The sequence below is a fragment of the Coccinella septempunctata genome, chromosome 2, assembly GCF_907165205.1.
Source record: "Coccinella septempunctata chromosome 2, icCocSept1.1, whole genome shotgun sequence".
Taxonomy (NCBI): domain Eukaryota; kingdom Metazoa; phylum Arthropoda; class Insecta; order Coleoptera; family Coccinellidae; genus Coccinella; species Coccinella septempunctata.
Window position 1 is genome coordinate 49,279,708 of NC_058190.1, and position 19,192 is coordinate 49,298,899.

Sequence of the window (19,192 nt, forward strand, 5' to 3'; positions counted from 1 at the left end):
AGTATCGTAGAAGGCTGCGGTTTTCACCATTCTTCGTTTCTCCGAAAATGAGCTAGGAAATGTGTCATCCGTTTTCTTCTAACTGCTATAGTTCTCGAGATCCTCTCAGTAGACAACGAATTTTGCCCATCCTGTACAGGGCAGAGTCTTATTTGACTCGTACAAATATTTTTAAAGTAGATTACGTATTGAGGTGAAAGAAAACACTTTTATCCTGTACCATTTTTTCTAAATGGGCTCAGTTTAAAAGATACAGGCTGTTGACAAACCAGAAAAAAATGTCATTTTTAGTTTTATCTCACAAACGGTTTTATCGAATGAAATGAATTTCGGAATTCAGTTTTTCATTTATTCGATGAATCTTTTTCGAACACAAGACATCACCCACGTCTTCCAGTTTTCTCATTAAGACCATAAATACCAAAAATTCAAAGAACCCAACTCTGAAATTTGCAGAATTTGCTACTTTGGCTGAATACCACTCTGCTCAAAAAATCCACAGATGTGTAGTGTCACAGATATAGCTAGTTTTTTTGAAGGTAAATTTGGTTTTTTCAGGGATGGTATTATGAAAACTTAAAATGGCTATATCTTTCTATCTGGGCCAAATCGGAAAAAATGGTGTAGGAAAAAAGAAAAAAATATTTGTACGAGTCAAAGACTCACCCTGTATATGAGAGTTGGCAAATTCGGTGATTTCCGTATGACCGAGATTCAAAACAAAGGCAAATTTAGTGGGGAAATTCAAGAATCAAAAATAGGAATCTCATATTTTTGTCTCGCGAATCTGTGACCAAATTCGGCACAGCCTGTACCTATGTGCTATTGCCTCAAAGGGAAAAACTTAGAGTGGTATCTATCGATAGAGATTTCATCCTCGATTCATCCAGAAGTGGCACGTGTAAAATTTGAACGGGTCAGCAAGCCATCAATATACTGCAACGCCATTCAATATTAATATCTCAGATCTCCTTCCACGTGGGATAATGATTTCCTCGAAGGAGAGACGTCGCCATTTTCGCCGCCATTTCACGACATAAAAGGGCTGCAATCGATATTACGACCCGTCATCTCGTGCCATCAATCGTACCGGAGTCCCAACCGTAAAATTCCCGTTCTCCATTGTTAATCACGGACTTCATCGGAATTTGATCCGAAAGCCATTACTCCCCAGATCCCTGGGATCTCGAAGTAAATAAAGCAGAACGAGAAAGGAGGCATCCTTACCGCTTGTTTCGACGAAAGATTTATTGCCGGCTCGTCCCTGGTCACTTGGTATCTGGAATTGTTATTGATTAGGCCCATCAAGAATTCATAGCTTCGCTTCTGCCGCGTCTTGGTAATTGGATTGATCTCGCGGTTGTTCATCGCCTCGTGAGAATCTGGCGGTCCCTCTGCCACTTCCACGCTGTCCTGATGGTCGGCCGTCTGAAATTCAGGAAGAGGTTCATTAGATCGCTGATCGGGATGTCTGACCGGTTTATTGGATTCACATTTGATAGCGGGAATTGATTAGTACGTAACTGAGACGCTGGAGAAGTTGTATCTCGTACTAGTAGGCATAATTTGCCAGGTGCGATTTCTGCTAGGACAGGTTTTTTCGTGACAATCCATTCGCTCAAGGAAACCGGAGTAGTAATGCCCACGAGAGTCTAGCAGTGGCCTCGTGAATATTTTAGACAATAAAGGAGTGACAAAAAACGAAACAGATACAGTTCATTCATTGAATTATCTTTTTTTCTACAATATATGAGCAGCATTTTTTTCAATTCTGAAACAAGAATCAGACCTTTGAATAGACTGATCAATGTGCCTGATGATTAAAATCTTGTCCCCCTTTACGTGAGACGTAACTCTTTTTATACAGTTAAAAATACTTGATGATGACTGAAAACTCGAAGAGTTTATAGAACTGGAAAGCTTATTATATTTGTGCATCCCCATTAAGTGGCCTGATTTCCTCGTGAAAATCAGTAAAATATTGAAGATATAAAGTTCAGACGATTCGACACGTATAACTTTTCAGATGCGATTTATAGGTACCCGGAAACTTATCTGAGCTTACGAGCTATTACAAAACGCATTCGCCATTTTGCATCGAGATATAGAGAGAGAGAGAGAGAGAGAGAGAGAGAGAGAGTCGTATTATGATACTTAGGATATACCAGGATGTATTGATATCTAGTTAGCCTAGATCAGTTCCATGCATAAAAAAATATTGCGTTACCGGAGCAACGAACAATAACTCAATAGAAGTGTCAGTGTGAAGTTTGAGGTCAAAATAGTAAACCAGAGTTACGCAATAAATTAAAAGAAAGAAGATGTCCACCGAAATTGGGAAAATCGAAAAATTGGAGTATGGAGCCATCAAGTACCTGTATTTAAAAGGGTTAAGAAGTAAGCAGATCTACGAAGATATGCTTAATACCTTTGGTGATCAATGTCCTTCGGATGCGACTGTGCAAAATTGGACTGCAAGCTTCAAAAGAGGTAAATTTTTTGAAGATTATGACCCATCGAGAAGGCCAGTTTCTGTGTCAGTCCCCGAAAATATCGATGCAGTTCATGACATGATTTTATCAGACCGTCGAATTGGGCTGAATCGGATATCTGAAGCACTGAACATTTCATACGAACGCGTTCATCATAATAGTTCATGTCAATTTGGACATGAGAAAAATTGCTGCAAAATGGATCCCCAAATGTTAATGTTGACCAAAAGCGTGCAAGGGTAGAAGTATCGCGTTCGATCTGTGCTCGATTTGAAAACGATTAAGACTCCTTAAACCGAATTGTTACTATGGATGAGACTTGGGTACTTTTCTACGATCCAGAAACAAAGCAACAATCGATGAAATGGCGTTTTTTGGGATTGCTATGGAGTAATCGTGATTGATTTTTTGGATAAGGGTAGAAGAATAACCGGAGATTACTATTCGACATTACTGATCACTCTACGGGAAGAAATTAAAGAGAAAATACGCAGCAAGCTATCCGAAGGTGTTTTGTTTTTGCAGGACAACGCCCCTGCACACGAATCTCATGTTACCATGCAAAAAAATCGTGATTTAGGGTTCGAATTACTAGAACACCTTCCTTATTCACCAGATTTGGCTCCATCCGACTATCATCTGTTTCCTCAACTGAAAAAAAGTTTAAAAGGTCGTAAATTTTTTCCAACGAGAAGGTAATAAAAGCTGTGGAGGTCTGGTTTGCAGAGCAAGTTGAAACATGTTTTTTAAAGGTCTAAAGACGTTGCAGGATCGTTGTAATAAATGTAGCGAATTAAGAGGAGAATATGTTGAGTAATAAAATATTTTGCATTGAAATTTTGTTTGGTTCTATAGTAGGCTAAGAATTTTTCAATATATCCTTGTATACACTAACGAAAATACTGTAGAATGTAAAGGTGGTTCTAAGATGAAACGAATTCTCTGAATTTTTCTGATCGAACCCTCTGGACATTGGCCAAGCGAAACAGCCACCCTGCTGACGCTTCCGCCATTTTGCAACCCATATAGCAATATTGAAATATCGGAAGTTGCCACCAAAATATGCTAGTACTTCATCTGGGTTTGTTAGCCATTTTCTCGCACGATGAATAATTAATAACCGAGGTATGATAAAAATGCGATTGTAACAGATATAGGCGCACAAAACATTGAATGTATTACAAAATCTACAAAAACTTGAAACATTAGTCCATTCACCGGCGAATATTTGTCAAATAAAGGGGAAATTATCAATTAGCGGGCAGTGAACTCAAAGTGCTTTCTATCCGATGATTAATAACCCCTTCAAGGAATATAACCTCCAGCAAAATCCACTAAGAGCCTTCATGATCAGTAGATTTGTTCTTGAGAGGTTTTCATCGGGAGCAGACGTCTAATGAAATTTCTACGGAAACTCAAATGCTCTTTATGTAGTAGGTGTAGAGGAGTTTCTACCACCTACATCAGGGTTATTACATACGAAGAAAGATTAGTTCCTGAACTTCAGTTATGGAGTACTTAATTATGTTGATTTTGTTGGGTGGTTGTCTGCAGTAGATGTATATTATTTTCGCAGATTTCATTTCGACACCATTTCACGGTATTGGTTTCTCCCAATAGTCTCAAACGATTTTTATCTGATCAATATCTGGAACAGATTGATGGTAGTAAGGATCAGTTCCTTCATATAATAATAAGTCTACAACATCATTCCTATAATCATTTATGGATCACCATACTTCAAATTTGTCATGTTGACATGTCAGTTTCTCAAATTTTTTTGTATAGTTATTTTATTGTAATCAATTCAGGGATATTTCATTCAAGCAACTCTAGTTATATGCTACAGTATGAGCAAAATTCCCACAAATGGGTGTTGGTATTATTTAACTTGAGGTGGATCAAAAACACCTTAATATTGAATATTCAACAGATGCATATTTCACTGTTTGCTTCTTTTATTATCCATTAACCCCTAAAATATTGAGAGGTACGCCTAGAATTCAGGCAGCAAATGGATTAAACCACAATATGCAATTGTGATTGGTCCATAATGGCGAGTGGTAGTCTAAATCCTACTAATTTTCGAAGAGAATCGAAACTGCACTGGAATCGATGGATAATAAACACCGAGTTACCTCCGGAGGCCATATTGTTTACCGATGAGCTGTTTTCTTAGAGTGCCCCGTTCGTTTTACGGGCAAAACCATTCAATTTCAACTATAAACAAAGGATCTAATGACTGAGTACCCCCTATGAACAAGGTGTAATTCTATTATCGGAGGGATCCTGACGTGTGTGAATCTTCCAGATGCATGTGGATTTTGGGGTCGGCGTTAATTACTGGACTCATAACCCTTATTTTCTTGTTGGGGGTTATTTGCATGAGAGCGAGGTGGGGATGCAGAAAGGTTCGTTTTCCCCCAACTGAGGGGGCTGAGAGGTCGAAGTCATTAAATATTAGATTCTTTGATTTCCCGATTTTGAGGGGTATATGAAATTGAAGATTAACAAATCTGGTAGTGCTGGAAGCATGTCCAAATGTAATATATTTCGGGAATTTCAATTCAGGGTAAGTGTAAAAGACTTATATTTTAGCTGAATATTTCCACAGTAAGAAAGATTTTGAATGAAGAGGATGATAAAGAATGTCCTTCTATTGGGAGACCCAAAAAAGTGATGGCATTTGAGAATTTTATGTTTGAGTGAATTAATGCCAAAAGTTTACTACAGGATTTTCGATGAATGTCATCGTAGAATAAGTTGGCGAAAATTGATTTTTCATTTGACTTGTCCTGTATATTGTAAATGTCTTAAGGTACCAATAAATACCTAATTATCATTGTTATATCAATTTATTAAGATGAACAGCCACAAATACGCGCCAGTTATCCAGCTAATTGTTTAATCATGTGAAATTTTTGTTCAAAGGTGAAGTTCATCTTGATTGAAGCTTCCTTTAATTTCTTTTACTTATATTGATGCAAGATGATTTTTGTTGAAGAATTTAACATTCTTGTGATTATCTGTTGATTCCTTCGGGAGATACCCATTCCCAACCACCGCAACATATGCATTTCATCTTCGGGTTAATATTTTTGGAATCTACAACTTATGTAACGTATTCAAACATCAGCCAAAGAAGATAACGAACATTAACTCTCCTCAAGCTAGTGCATATTATGATATTATACTGATCTCTTGTATTTTCCATACAAATAACTGGATTTGGTATGCCTTCAATCAGTTTGTATAAACTTCAATTAGGTTCGTCACATATTTTCCGAAGAGATTCGACATTGTGATAAAATACGTAATAACAGAAACTTTTACGTGGAACGGGCAACGTGGCGTTGATTTGAAACCCAAAAATGTTTTGACAAGCGTCATAACCCCACATTTTCGTACTATACAGAGTGAAATGTGTCAAATTGCCAACCAACTGCTAAAATAAAAGTGAATGGAGTATATATTTCAGTTATTATCCACAAAGCAAACCTTCCCTACCGCCAGTAGATACAGTTTTCCCTTGGAGGACATCCCTCCCTCTCACAATCCCCAAGTTCAATCCTTTTCCCACCCCATCCAGCACGGTTTCCTTGTGAAACTAGAATCTGAGGGAACATCCTCTGGCTTCCACGGCTGACCAAACTTCGAAGTCGCATACCCAAACTAATATCCCCATTCGGGAAGTGGCCTGTTTCTGGGCCTATTATATTACTCGAAATTGCTAAACAGCAATGACCTGTGAATTTCGGCAGGGCAAATGTAGCGTTTCACCTGACATCGGCCCTGCGACCGTACGGGGTCGACCGATCGAAGGGTAATCATCTCCCCCGTTTTCATCAGCGGGGAGTGTTTTATTGCTGATAGATTAACGAGAAATGAATTCACGATTTTGACAGATAGATGGGTGCGGAATCGGAGCCTTCGTTCGGGAGATTTCCGTTTCCTGTGCAGCCATGCGGAAGGATCGTGGGAGTTGGTAGAATGGAAGGAAAAATGAAAATTATAACCTCCCAGAAATTCTTTTTGGGACATGTATGGGGGGTCCGGGAGAGTTGAACCCCTTTTCACTCTGAAGCCACTTGAGTTGTATCTGTAATTGGTGCAACTCATTTTTTTGAGTGAAGATATCCTGCCCAAATATGTAGGTAACGATAGATAATAGTAGAGAGATGGTGAGATGAACATTTTGAGTACAGCAATTTTTTGTAGGAACCGAAAATTGGCTCATATCTCCCAAACCCATGGGAGAGTTGAACAGGGGGAGAGAGAGACTTGACCATACGTTTGTTTATCAGGAAAAACATTGAAAGAAAACAATTTCTAATGACTAACGATTGTCTTTGTCAAGGTTTTCATCATCAGATGTATCAGCGTATGGAATACATATTTTTTATTTCAGAGTCACTCTCACTTGGACCATATAGTTAGGGAGCCGAAGAGGGAAATTCGGGATTTACTCGAGCGTGTCAGATTAATATAAAGGGACATACCTTGCTTGGACCCTGTAGAGTATCTCTACCAAAAATTAGAGCTATATATAGGGGGAATTGTCTAGGACAGCCTGTCAGAATAGTAAAAAAAAAACGATCATTGTACATACTCGAACGTGCCAGATTAAGATATATGTGGTTAATTACATGTTGAAAAGTATATATTCTCTTAATCTGACATTTTAAGCGTGTCGAAAATGTGTGGTAGGGCGCCAAAGTTGCAAAAAAAAACGTCACGTGTACATTCTCGAGCTCGGTGGCGTTTTTTCTTATTTTGAAGCTTATGATTCAAGAATAACGGAAAAAATATAATCTGACAGTTTTAGCAAACCGAAACAATGAAAATTGGCCATTAAAGTCACAAAAATCAATTTTTTTGAATTATCTCCTTCCCTGGGCTTCAAATCTTTTTCGAATTCATTATGAAAGTTGTAAAGCATAACATTATCTACAAATTTTGTCCCAAGCAATTTTTTCTACGTTCAAACGTTCTTGAGATATATGGCGATTAATGCGAGGTGTTTAGCGATACATGCTGAAGCGAAAATTAACTCGTTGCAAAATAGTACAATCTAAGATTCGGTCACAGACAACACCAAAATTTTAGTGACTAATTTCGAAATTGTCTTCATAGAAATACCTTGTCATTTTGACAATTGGATTAATGTAGATTAGACTGGGATTCTATATTGACCTTGCCCTTTCGCATGTGTGGCTAAGGTTCTCGCCCTTATCGCCCTCTAACTCGAGAACGTTTAAGAGTATGTAAAATTGTTACAGACAAAAGTTGCGTAGAATTTTATTATCTACAACTTTCATAATGAATACAAAAGGATCAGAGGTACAGGCAGGAAAATATTCGAAAAAAAAAGAATTTTTATCATCTTCAAAGTGTCAGATTAAGAAAACCCCCCCCTGATTAGTATCAGATTAATGGGTCAACACGTTTACAACACCGAGATTTACCATCTGTATGAAAATCTGTCACGCTCGAGTATGTACAAGTAACGATTTTTTTTTTTTATTTTCAAAGGGCCGCTGTGACCTTGTGTCACGTCCAAATTGTCAGTATCTTGAAAAGTAGCTTCCTTTGGGTCTAATTAACATGTCCTCCAAAAATCTGACACGCTGGAAATTTTTTTTTACCATTTTCAACTCTTCCGTACGGTCCCACCGCGCTAACTGTCAGATAAGCATGAATTCATTATCAGAGACACGTAGGGCATATGCAGTACACCTGACGATTTTTTTTTCACATCTTCGAGACTCTGCAGATGCTTTCCCCACCGCTGAAAATGCATACATCGTAGAACCTTTTTTTCTTTCTACCATCTAATCTTCAACATCCACTAGGTCTCCACGACGGCTCCCCAACTATAGCATGGGTCAAGTTTCCCGCACTGCCTTTTAGTCTATTCAACAGATGTATTCTTGAAACTATTATTAAAAGGGCTCATCGTTTTTAAAACAACATCAATCAATGAAAGCAATAAAACTAAATAACACCACGCAATATTAAACATTTCAGATAGTGTAACAAACAAAAATTATTCAATTTCTTACTTTCAACGAAATCACGCTCAACTTTCTCACTCCAGAACTGCTCTGATGGCGGCCAAAATGTGGCCGCCACTAGTTGTGCCTTGTTACGAGTATGTGGCAAGCTATTTACGATACCGGTAGCCCGAAAATTCAATTCAAATATTTGAGGTGGTTCAAGTCTCCTACCTGAGCCTTCCGGACTCCCCCTAATGTATATTAATTTTATCTAACGGTTTTTATAAAGCCTCAATCTGTAATTCACTTCGTCTAATTAAAATTTCATCTTCGCACTATAGAAAATATTATAAAGCCCCTCGAATGCCATCTCTTAGCATGTACTCAGAACCAATTCAGCTCAATTTTTAATTTTGAGCCCGATGAAGCGTCGGCCCAGACAAGAACACCGACCCACTCAAAAAACCCTTCGACGGTAATAAGATATAATCCTCATTCCTCCTCGAGTTTTTTAACGCGAAAAGCTCGGTTATCCACTCCGAGCTGCTCTCCATCTCCCCTTCCTTCCGATTTCTAATTTTGAAGCTTTAATAGATCCCTAATCGAAGCCGAGAACATTGTAGACTTTTCCGGCGTCATTTTATCCAGGCTTGATTGTTCTGTATACGGCTATATCATAAAGGGATCTCCTTTCACGACGGCTCTCCCACTCTTCTCGCACCAATACTCGCATTCTTTTCCGGGAAACTTAATTACTTACGTTGGGAAACTTTGTCATCCTAAGTTGGGGAACTTTTCAGAAGCTCCAATGCCGGGAGTCATTATCGGACAGATGTTTTTTCCGAAATTATCGATGCGATAAGGTTCATTTCCGAGTTTTTCCTGATTTCTAAATTCTTTACTGTTGGAAGTTTGGCCAATGTGAAATATTGATCAGTACCATCAGTACAATAGGGAATACTCCTCCTGACGAAAATGATGTATTTTTCATGAAATATCTTTGAAACGTCACATTTTGAAATAACCATTGCAACCGTTTCCCAAAAAAATTATTTAAAGCACTTAAAAATGAAAAATAAAAATGGGTATTTAAAGTTTAAAGCGTTTTGTGAGAATTGTACAAGCTGGCAACATCGACTGAAATATGCCTTGATAATAAAGGACAACAAATGCATTATCTTGATGAGATAGACAAAGATGGCTGTCTATGAAGTCTGCGACGAACGAGGAAGGTCGTAAAATTTTATGGGATTTTTATGGCCGGTTGCAGTTGAAGCTCGCCAGTAAGTACGCGCTGTAGATCAACAGCTGTTATTTCATAAACAAGCTGATCGGACATTGTTCTTTTCATTGTCTTGTATGCGCTGTTGCCAAATCCTAAACTCCGCACAAAGCAATTTAAATTTTAAAACCCCATATTTGAAGGATGATTTTGAATAGTTTCCGCGGTGAATTTTAAAAAATCATGAATGAAACTCATACTTATTCAGTTTAAACTTGCATATGCAGTGATAACTCAAATTGAGGAGAATTCCCCATTGTCAATAAGGTGGTCTTGATAAAAAAGGATGAAAGAAATTGAAATAGAAAACATTTAAATCAAGCTTTATTTGAAAAATACCCTACTAAAATAAAATAAATTATATTGAATTAATGTGGCCGATACTTGATGAAAATCTATAATGGAACTAAAATCATCAGATTATATGACTATCGCAAAAATGAGTTTTTAAACCACGACACGAGTTTCGATATCACAATCAGGTGGGTGCACAATCAGGGGGGTTGTATAAAAGGTAAGTTCACCTTTTATACAAAAGTTTTCATGACGTATGCTGAAAAATGAAAGAACCCTTGATCATTAGGTCTCTCTGAAGGAATGAGAACTAAGTCTATAAGTCGAATTAAAACTTAACCCCATAAATCATTCAGCAAACAAAAAATAAAACATGAAAGCACGAAGTTCACAAATAGCTCGAATTAGTGCCCTTACAAATTGTTAGAGCCGAGTGTAGGAAATTGATTAATAAACTCCCCTGATAACCCATCAGATCGGGTAATTTTGGAAAGGTCAAAATGCCACAGCGATAACCATCCAACGAATTATCCAAATTATATGCAATCCGCGGAACATTCGGCATGTAAATCCACTCGTGACCTTAGCCATTAGCATTCATGAATTCTAAAAGTGGCTATCGATTTTCCCAGTCTCAAGTTTCAATTCTCCCTTCACAATTTGCAGGGCAACTTACCACGTGTTCGTACGAAACTAGCCGACGTATAATCAAATTTTCTCGAAGGGTTTGCACGTCATGTGTATTCATAAACTTCTATTCAATTACGGTACCCTGCAAACACGTCCACCAATTCATCTTCGAGGGTCTCATCGCCAACTGAGACGGGTTTTCCATGCCTAATTACGTTTTTCTTCTGGGGACATACAATATCTCGTTGGGTTAGGTCTGATGTATGGGGAATTTTCATTGTACGGAATCTTCTAGGGGATTTTTGTTTTTCGTCAGACAAAACATATTCTACCGCTTTTCCTGTCTTTATTCGCAAGCTATGATGGTTCTCTATCCACAATTAATGTGGAGCTAATATCTGGAATCTAGTACCTACTAGCGTTCAGTGAAGATTTGACGTAGTTTGGTTTCAATAAGACTTATTATAATGATTAATGGTTGGAGAGAAATTCGAGAGTCATTGGTCATTGGGGCCAAATATCAATCCAACCAAGACCACAGCAATCCCGAATTTACCCAGAAAAGGAATAATGACATGATAGAGTAGAATGGATGTGAAATATCTGGGAATAACCCTAGATAGCAAGGTGCTCTGGAATAAGCTTATTGAGGTTACTCTTAGCAAGGCAATTTAATTACTTATAGGGATCTTGCAAGCCAAGGCAAGTCAAAATAGTACGAGAAGAATCCTCGATAGACTACAAAGGAATAATCAAGAATGACAAGCTCAACACTTCGAGATTTAAGAAGTATCTGGCAAAATACTAGCAAGTGTCAGGCTTCCCTTAACCTTCCACCTTACAAGGTGAATCTTTGACTAGTACAAATATGTCAACAGAAGATTCTTGAGGTCAAACGAAACACTTTTTTCCTATAGCATTTTTTCCGAATTTTTGAACTCGAAAACGGCGCATTGTACAAAAAAATATAAAGAATACTTTTGTTTCACAAAACGTTCAAGTATTCATTAGATAGCATCTAACTCAGTTTCAAGAGCTGGGTTCATTGAATTTTTGGGATTTTTATGGTACGTAATGGTCATAATGAGAAAACTGGAAGACGTGAGTAATATCTTGAAAAACTATATTCCGAAATTCATTTTATTCGATAAAACCGTTTGTGAGATAAAACTAAAAATAACATTTTTTCATGGTTTTTCAACAGCCTGTATCTTTCAAACCGAGCCGATTCGGATAAAATGGTAAAGGAAAAAAGTGTTTCTTAAGACCTCAAGAATCTACTGTTAAAATATTTGTACGAGTCAAATATTCACCCTGAAAAACACCACCAAAAATTATATGAAACACCGACACTATTTTGCGACAAAAATCAACCCTTGAATTTTTCCGTATACTTTTTCATTTACACCCTGTTTATTAATATATCTGAAATACTTTTTTCATTCCCGCACTCCTACTCATCCAAGTAACTTTAAAATGTCCCCGTTCATAACGAAAACTCCGTTCACCACCCTGACCTCTTTCTAATTCAATTCCTCTTTCCATTATGAAGTTCATTGACTCAGAATGGGAACGTCGGGAAAGTTCCGCAAAACTTAATTTATGCATATTGGTCTACTTTGTCCCGTTGAGAATTTAGCTACCGAAGTACTTCTATATCTTTTCACTGGTCATTAAACTTGGAGTTCGAGAAATTACTTCAATTTCCAAGTTTATAGAATGTCTGCGTTCACCCACGATAACAGGAATTATGGCCAGGGGTTTGAGTGATTTGAATACATAGGTGCCTTTCGTTCAATAACTGTGAACACGCAGAGTTTTAGGAGTTCAGGTTGCATAATACCGGAAAAAGAAACCTTCCGATACAAATTCTTCGACCCCTTTTGGGAGAAAGCGAGCAAACACCGCTCGAAAGTGGATAACAATTCGAGAAATGAGTTTTTGTAATTTTTTACCTAATCCATTGAGTCATGAGGATCTTATTTTGTGTTTGTGTAATAGGCAATAATACTCTTCTTCACGTTGTATGTACAAGGATATATTGATATCTAGTTGGCCAAGAACAGTTCCATGCATAAAAGAATATTGCAACCAACAATAACTCATTAGAAGTGTCAGTGTGTCAGTTTGAGGTCAAGAAAGTAAACCAGAGTTACGCAATAAATTAAAAGAAAGAAGATGTCCACCGAAATTGTGAAAATCGAAAAATTGTAGTATTGTGTCATCATACCTGCATTTAAAAGTGTTAAGAGGTAAGTTAAATTAAAATAAAGAAGATCATCAAGTACCTGTATTTAAGAGGGTTAAGAGGTTAGTCTATTTACGAAGATATGCTTAATACCCGTGGTGATCAATGTCCTTCGTATGCGACCGTGAAAAATTGGACTGCAAGCTCCAAAAGAGGTGAATTTTCCATTGAAAATGATGACCGATCGGGAAGGCCAGTTTCTGTGTCAGTCCCCGAAAATATCGATGCAGTACATGACATGATATTATCAGAACGTCGAATTGGGCTAAAACGGATATCTGAAGCACTGAATATTTCATACGAACGCGTTCATCATATAGTTAACGTCAATTTGGAAAAATTGCTGCAAAATGGATCCCCAAATGTTTGAGGGTTGACCAAAAACGTGCAAGGGAAGCATCGGGTTCGATCTGTGCTCGATTTGAAAACGATGTAGACTTCTTAAACCGAATTGTTACTATGGATGAGACTTGGGTACATTTCTACGATCCAGAAACAAAGCAACAATCGATGGAATGGCGACACTCTGGTTCTCCAAGACCTAAGAAGTTTCGTGTCCAAAAATCTGCTGGAAAAGTTCTTGCTTCAGTTTTTTGGGATTGCCTTGGAGTAATCATGATTGATTTTTTTGGATAAGGGTAGAACAATAACCGGAGATTACTATTCGACACTACTGACCACTCTACGGGACAAAATTAAAGAGAAAAGACTCGAAAAGCTATCCAAAGATGTTTTGTTTTTGCAGGACAACGCCCCAGGTTCGCTGTAATAAATGTATCCAATTAAGAGGAGAATATGTTGAGTAATAAAATATTTTGACATTGAAATTTTGTTTGGTTCAATAGTAGGCTAGGAACTTTTTAATATATCCTCCTGTGTACACTTAGCACACCAATACGTATTTCGAAATCCTTTTAAGGAAGATATTACGAAGAGTCACATGGTAAGGAAGTCTAAGCTCATGTAAGACATCCTGCTTTGTCGTTTCTCATTATCCACTTCAAGTAACACACATCCAGATTCAAAATAGGCGGCGCTATAAGAAGGAACATTTCCACCGCTCCCAATTCCCACCCCATGAAGGGGAAAAATGCCCGACTGCCTTAGGAAAAATGAGATTTTCGACGAGATCACATTCCTGGTAATTGATCCAATTAGTCCAGGGGTCCGGAAGGTCCCTCCCTTGACGGTACACCGGTCGCCTTTATTTTTATTTCTCCCCTGTCCAGAACAGGGCGCGGAGAAAGGAACCAACGAAGCAATATTTGAATACGACAGGAGGAAATGGATCTGCTCCTGGAAGATGTTATATTCGAAAGATTGCTGAATCGAATGGATTTCGATTGATGCGCTTAGTTCTCTTTTCGAGTCCGGATGACGGGACTCAGATTGCAAGACAACGTTAAGGAGGAATCGCGGAAGGAATATAAATTGTACACAATGTGATTTATTTTTTAAGAACTCTTCAGATTGATGTTTTTACACTTGCAGTTGCACATACGAGGATATATTGTAAAATTCTTAGCCTAGTATAAAATAATATAATATAAAACCTATAAAACCTCCACAGCTTTTATTACCTCCTCGTTAGAAGAGAACTTACCACCTTTTAAACTTTTTTTCAGTTGAGGAAAGAGATGATAGTCGGATGGAGCCAAATATGGTGAATAAGGGGGGTGTTCTAGTAATTCGAAGCCTAAATCACGAATTTTTTGCATGGCAACATGAGATTTGTGTGCAGGGGCGTCGTCCTACAAGAACGAAACACCTTAGGATAGCTTTCCGCGTCTTTTCTCTTGAATTTTTTTCCATAGTGTGGTCAGTACCTACCTAATGTCAAATGGTAATCTCAGGTTATTGTTCTATCCTTATCCAAATAATCAATCATGATTACTCCATGGCAATCTCAAAAAAACTGAAGCAAGAACTACTCCAGCAGTTTTTTGGACACAAAACCTCTTAGTTCTTGGAGAACCAGAGTGTCGCCATTCAATAGATTGCTGCTTTATTTCTGGATCGTAGAAATGTACCCAAGTCTCATCCATGGTAACAATTCGGTTCAAGAAGCATCGCTTTTGGTCAACATTCACACATTTGGGGATCTATTTTGCAGCAATTTTTCTCAGGTACAAATTGACGTGAACTATATGATGAACGCGTTCGTATGAAATATTCAGTGCTTCAGATATCCGTTTCAGCCCAATTCGACGGTCTGATAAAATCGTGTCATGAACTGTATCGATAGTTTTCGGGGACTGATACAGAAACTGGCCTTCCCGATCGGTCATCATCTTCAGTTTACCTCTTTTGAAGCTTGCAGTCCAATTTTGCACAGTCGCTTACGAAGGACACTGATCACCAAGGATATTAAGCATATCTTCGTAAATCTGCTTACCTCTTAACCCTTTTAAATACAGTTACTTGATGATTGCTCGATACTCCAATTTTCACAATTTCGCTGGACATCTTCTTTGTTTGAATTTATTTCGTAACTCTGGTTTACTTTTTTGACCTCAAACTTCACACTGACACTTCTAATGAGTTATTGTTCGTTGCTATGGCAACGCAATATTTTTTTTATGCATGGAACTGGTCTAGGCTAACTAGATATCAATACATCCCCGTATTTTACTTGAAATTTCCATAGTCTACCTACATCATCACAAATTTTTTTGCACCTCCTTTACGTTCGGCCCAATTGAACTATTGACACAAAACAAAACTGTAAATAGACGTCGGAACGGAAGAGACAAAGGAAGTTTTATAACCTTAACCCCTGTTACAATGAACGGAAGCCTGACCGGCGTTCGAACAAAGAAAATGTTGAAATTGGGAAATTGGAACGCCTCGAACTGTAGATTTATGGAGCGAATCTTAATGAATGAATAGGGAGAGGAGTTAATTCGTCCTGAAAAACGAAAATTGGCCTCTCTCGGTAGGTACGAACAGCGGAATGTTAGAAAGCTTATTAATGCAGATTGAAAAGAACTAGAGCAACGCTATACAGGCTGGCGAATCATTTATATGGAAAGTTTATGTCATTGTAGATTGCTGGGTTAGTGTTTAGCCCCACGACCTTATAATTCTGAGGCTTTTCGGCATTAAATCGCATAAGGTGCTTTCGCATTTTCCTCTTGATGCCATTGATGAGACCATATATTTCACATTTGTGAATATTATAGTGATACGATCTAAGAATCAAGTTTAGACCCAGAACATACACCTCCCAGATCTCCTTGAAAAGGAATACTTTTGAAGGACTCTATGGCCCATAACATAGATTCAAATTATCTCAAAAAAATCGTGAAATTTCATTGATAAATGAAGTTTTTCCTGGAATCAATCTCGAAAAGTAGACAGTTCAGGAGAACAGAGTTATGGCTGAATGTGAATATTATAGTGATACGATCTAAGAATCAAGTTTAGATCCAGAGCATACACCTCCCAGATCTCCTTGAAAAGGAATACTTTTGAAGGACTCTATGGCCCATAACATAGATTCAAATTATCTCAAAAAAATCCTGAAATTTCATTGATAAATGAAGTTTTTCCTGGAATCAATCTCGAAAAGTAGACAGTTCAGGAGAACAGAGTTATGGCTGAATGTGAATATTATAGTGATACGATCGAAGAATCAAGTTTAGATCCAGAGCATACACCTCCCAGATCTCCTTGAAAAGGAATACTTTTGAAGGACTCTATGGCCCATAACATAGATTCAAATGATCCCGAAAAAATCGTGAAATTTCATTGATAAATGAAGTTTTTCCTGGAATCAATCTCGAAAAGTAGACAGTTCAGGTGAACAGAGTTATGGCTGAGGACCAGATAATGTAAATTGTTAAATGCGAAAGTTTGATCCAAAACACCCCCAAGGTGTGTTCGAGCGAACTTTAACTCATTCAATATCGGCGGACATGTTCCCGCTTCTGAGCGTGAAACCAGAACATATCTTTTCTGCGATATCGAATGCAAATCATTTCTACCTCCCTTTCGCACCCTTTGTCGCATACTGCTTCCTTGTGGCGTGTTGAAACTTCCACAGATATCCAAGAATAATCGAGGCGGAAACTATTTTACCCAAGTTTCGACTTCTTAGAGTTCACGATGATATTGAAAACGTCGAGTTCACGGTGGGGTCTGAGGAGAGGCGTCGAGAATATAAACAAAGTTGCCGAGTTCGTGTTGACAAATTTTCTGGAGAATGTTGGAAAATGTGGATAACTGAATTTAGCCTGGGGCTTTGTTACCCGGAGTTGGGGGTGTTTGACTGCGTTAATAAAATAGTTTCGCATAACTTGACGCGGTTATGCTGCAGGAAAACTTGACCGGAGGGTCGAAATATCAGCGAGAACTATAATAAAACCTCTTTTCAACGTATTGAAAACTAGGATGAAAACTTCGTTCATCCTAGCTCTGAATAAAATGGCTTGTTTGTTGAAGTCCATTGTGGAAGTGAGACGTTCAAAATATCCCTTTTGGCTGGACTATGATTAGTTCAAGACCCAATTCTTATATTAATGTTATTGAAGTTCAACGAATGGCAGTGGTGACAAATTGGCGAATGCGCTAATCTAAATTGTACGTTAGGTGCCAAATATCATTAGAATTTTCCTATGAATGTGAAATTGGAAGGATCAGCTCCATAGCAATATATCGATTTCAGTACGTAATGAGCCCACAGATAGGCCACAGATAAAACTGTAGGGCCCCGAATCGAAATCCAACAAACTCTTGTCAGAAAATAATTTGCTGGCTCTCCTGTGGTCCATGCTTTGCCGCATGTTGCATGAATTCGCAATTATTCGGCGTTCGTTGCAGTAAAACACCGTTGCTAGGAGTGAATTTCCCCAATATATCATCATAGTCGAAACCGTGTTTGCAGCAACGCTGACGAGCAACACTTGGTGGTTTGAGTTTCAATTCGTAATTAGACACGAAATTCGAGCGTCTAATGGCTTTAGCTGTTATTATTGAGCCAGAGTAAACATATATAACTGATATCGCATCCCCTGTGAGATTAATTCCTTCAACTAGAAGTCATGCATCCTGAATCGTAGTTTGCGGATGCTGGTGGTTGCTGAGATATTGTACATGGTATTTTATTAACTTCGACAACTTAACGCAAAAGTAATTTCAAAGAGATAGTAATTTTCTCACCGTTCACCATGTCGAAATATAACACAATGATTTATTATTGCTAAATTCTTGAAAATATTCTAACCTTCTAACCAAATTCTGCAAGTCTTCATGAACTAACTCCTTCATTCAAAAAAATCTAGAAGGTAATGCAAATCGTATTCTGCTTAATATAAGAAACAGTTTAATTCAGTATCACAAGTTATTCTCCATGATAATCCGAAAAAGCATCAATTGTTCGAAAATACCCGATGGGTTTGTTTAATTATCAATTCCACCACAGATGGTCCAGCCAATAGCTGTGAAATGATCCATTAATCATTCACGAAAGATTAATTGTGTAATAAAAATTTCCCATATAACGCAATCTATACATTTCCATCCGATTTGACTAAGCAAAAAAAATCCGACGAAAAATCATACCCATACATAAACAGTTTTTGGAACGATTAAAATAGCCCACTGTGGTGTGTAACGAAATGACAACTGGGAAACAGTCGATGAATAAATTTTCCAGGATGGAAAACGATGAAACGGGTCCCGTTTCCCGGTTTTTCGTCGGCATGATACATTTTCGTTATTAGATCATTCGAAATTCGATGGAAAAACAATTCTATCGGCTTTCGGGAATGCTCAATATGCAGGGGACGATAATTGGACATTGGCGTCCTAATAACCGGCGCGGAAAAATCGCTTTTCAACATACGATCAATCAAAGTGTTACCGTTTGTCAATTACTGCTAGTGACATAATAATATTCATGAAATAATTCGTTTGGATTTCACTCACTTCAGGTCAATTGCGAAGATTTTCCTCTCTATCCACTTTCGATAAAATGAAAACGAAATATGGAAAAATTCATTAACACTTTCGAAGCTATCTTTGAAACTGCAACCATATATGTTTATTTTGCAGGAAACTCCACCAGAATATTTTCTTCTCATATTTCCCGACATCTATCTTTTCCACGTGAAAGGAAAACCCCAATGCGGGACTCTTGAAAAGCAACGCTTCGAAAAAATTGCGAGTCGACTACCCCTAACTCAATATTCGATTTATCGGGGCAAATAGCTGGCAAACAACTTAGCTACGATACTTGAATTCAGCTGAC

General features: G+C 37.9%; 1 protein-coding gene across 2 annotated transcripts in view; it reads right to left on the reverse strand.

Annotated features, from left to right (window-relative positions):
• LOC123307665 overlaps positions 1–19,192 on the reverse strand; it is a 48,950-nt gene that overhangs the window by 15,339 nt on the left and 14,419 nt on the right. Inside the window, exon 3 of one of the 2 annotated variants that reach the window (XM_044890062.1) lies at positions 1,228–1,428. The exons of the other annotated variant lie outside the window; for it this stretch is intronic. Within the exon in view, the coding sequence (XP_044745997.1) occupies positions 1,228–1,428 (201 nt within the window). The remainder of the gene's footprint in view (positions 1–1,227; positions 1,429–19,192) is intronic. 2 annotated transcript variants of the gene reach the window in all.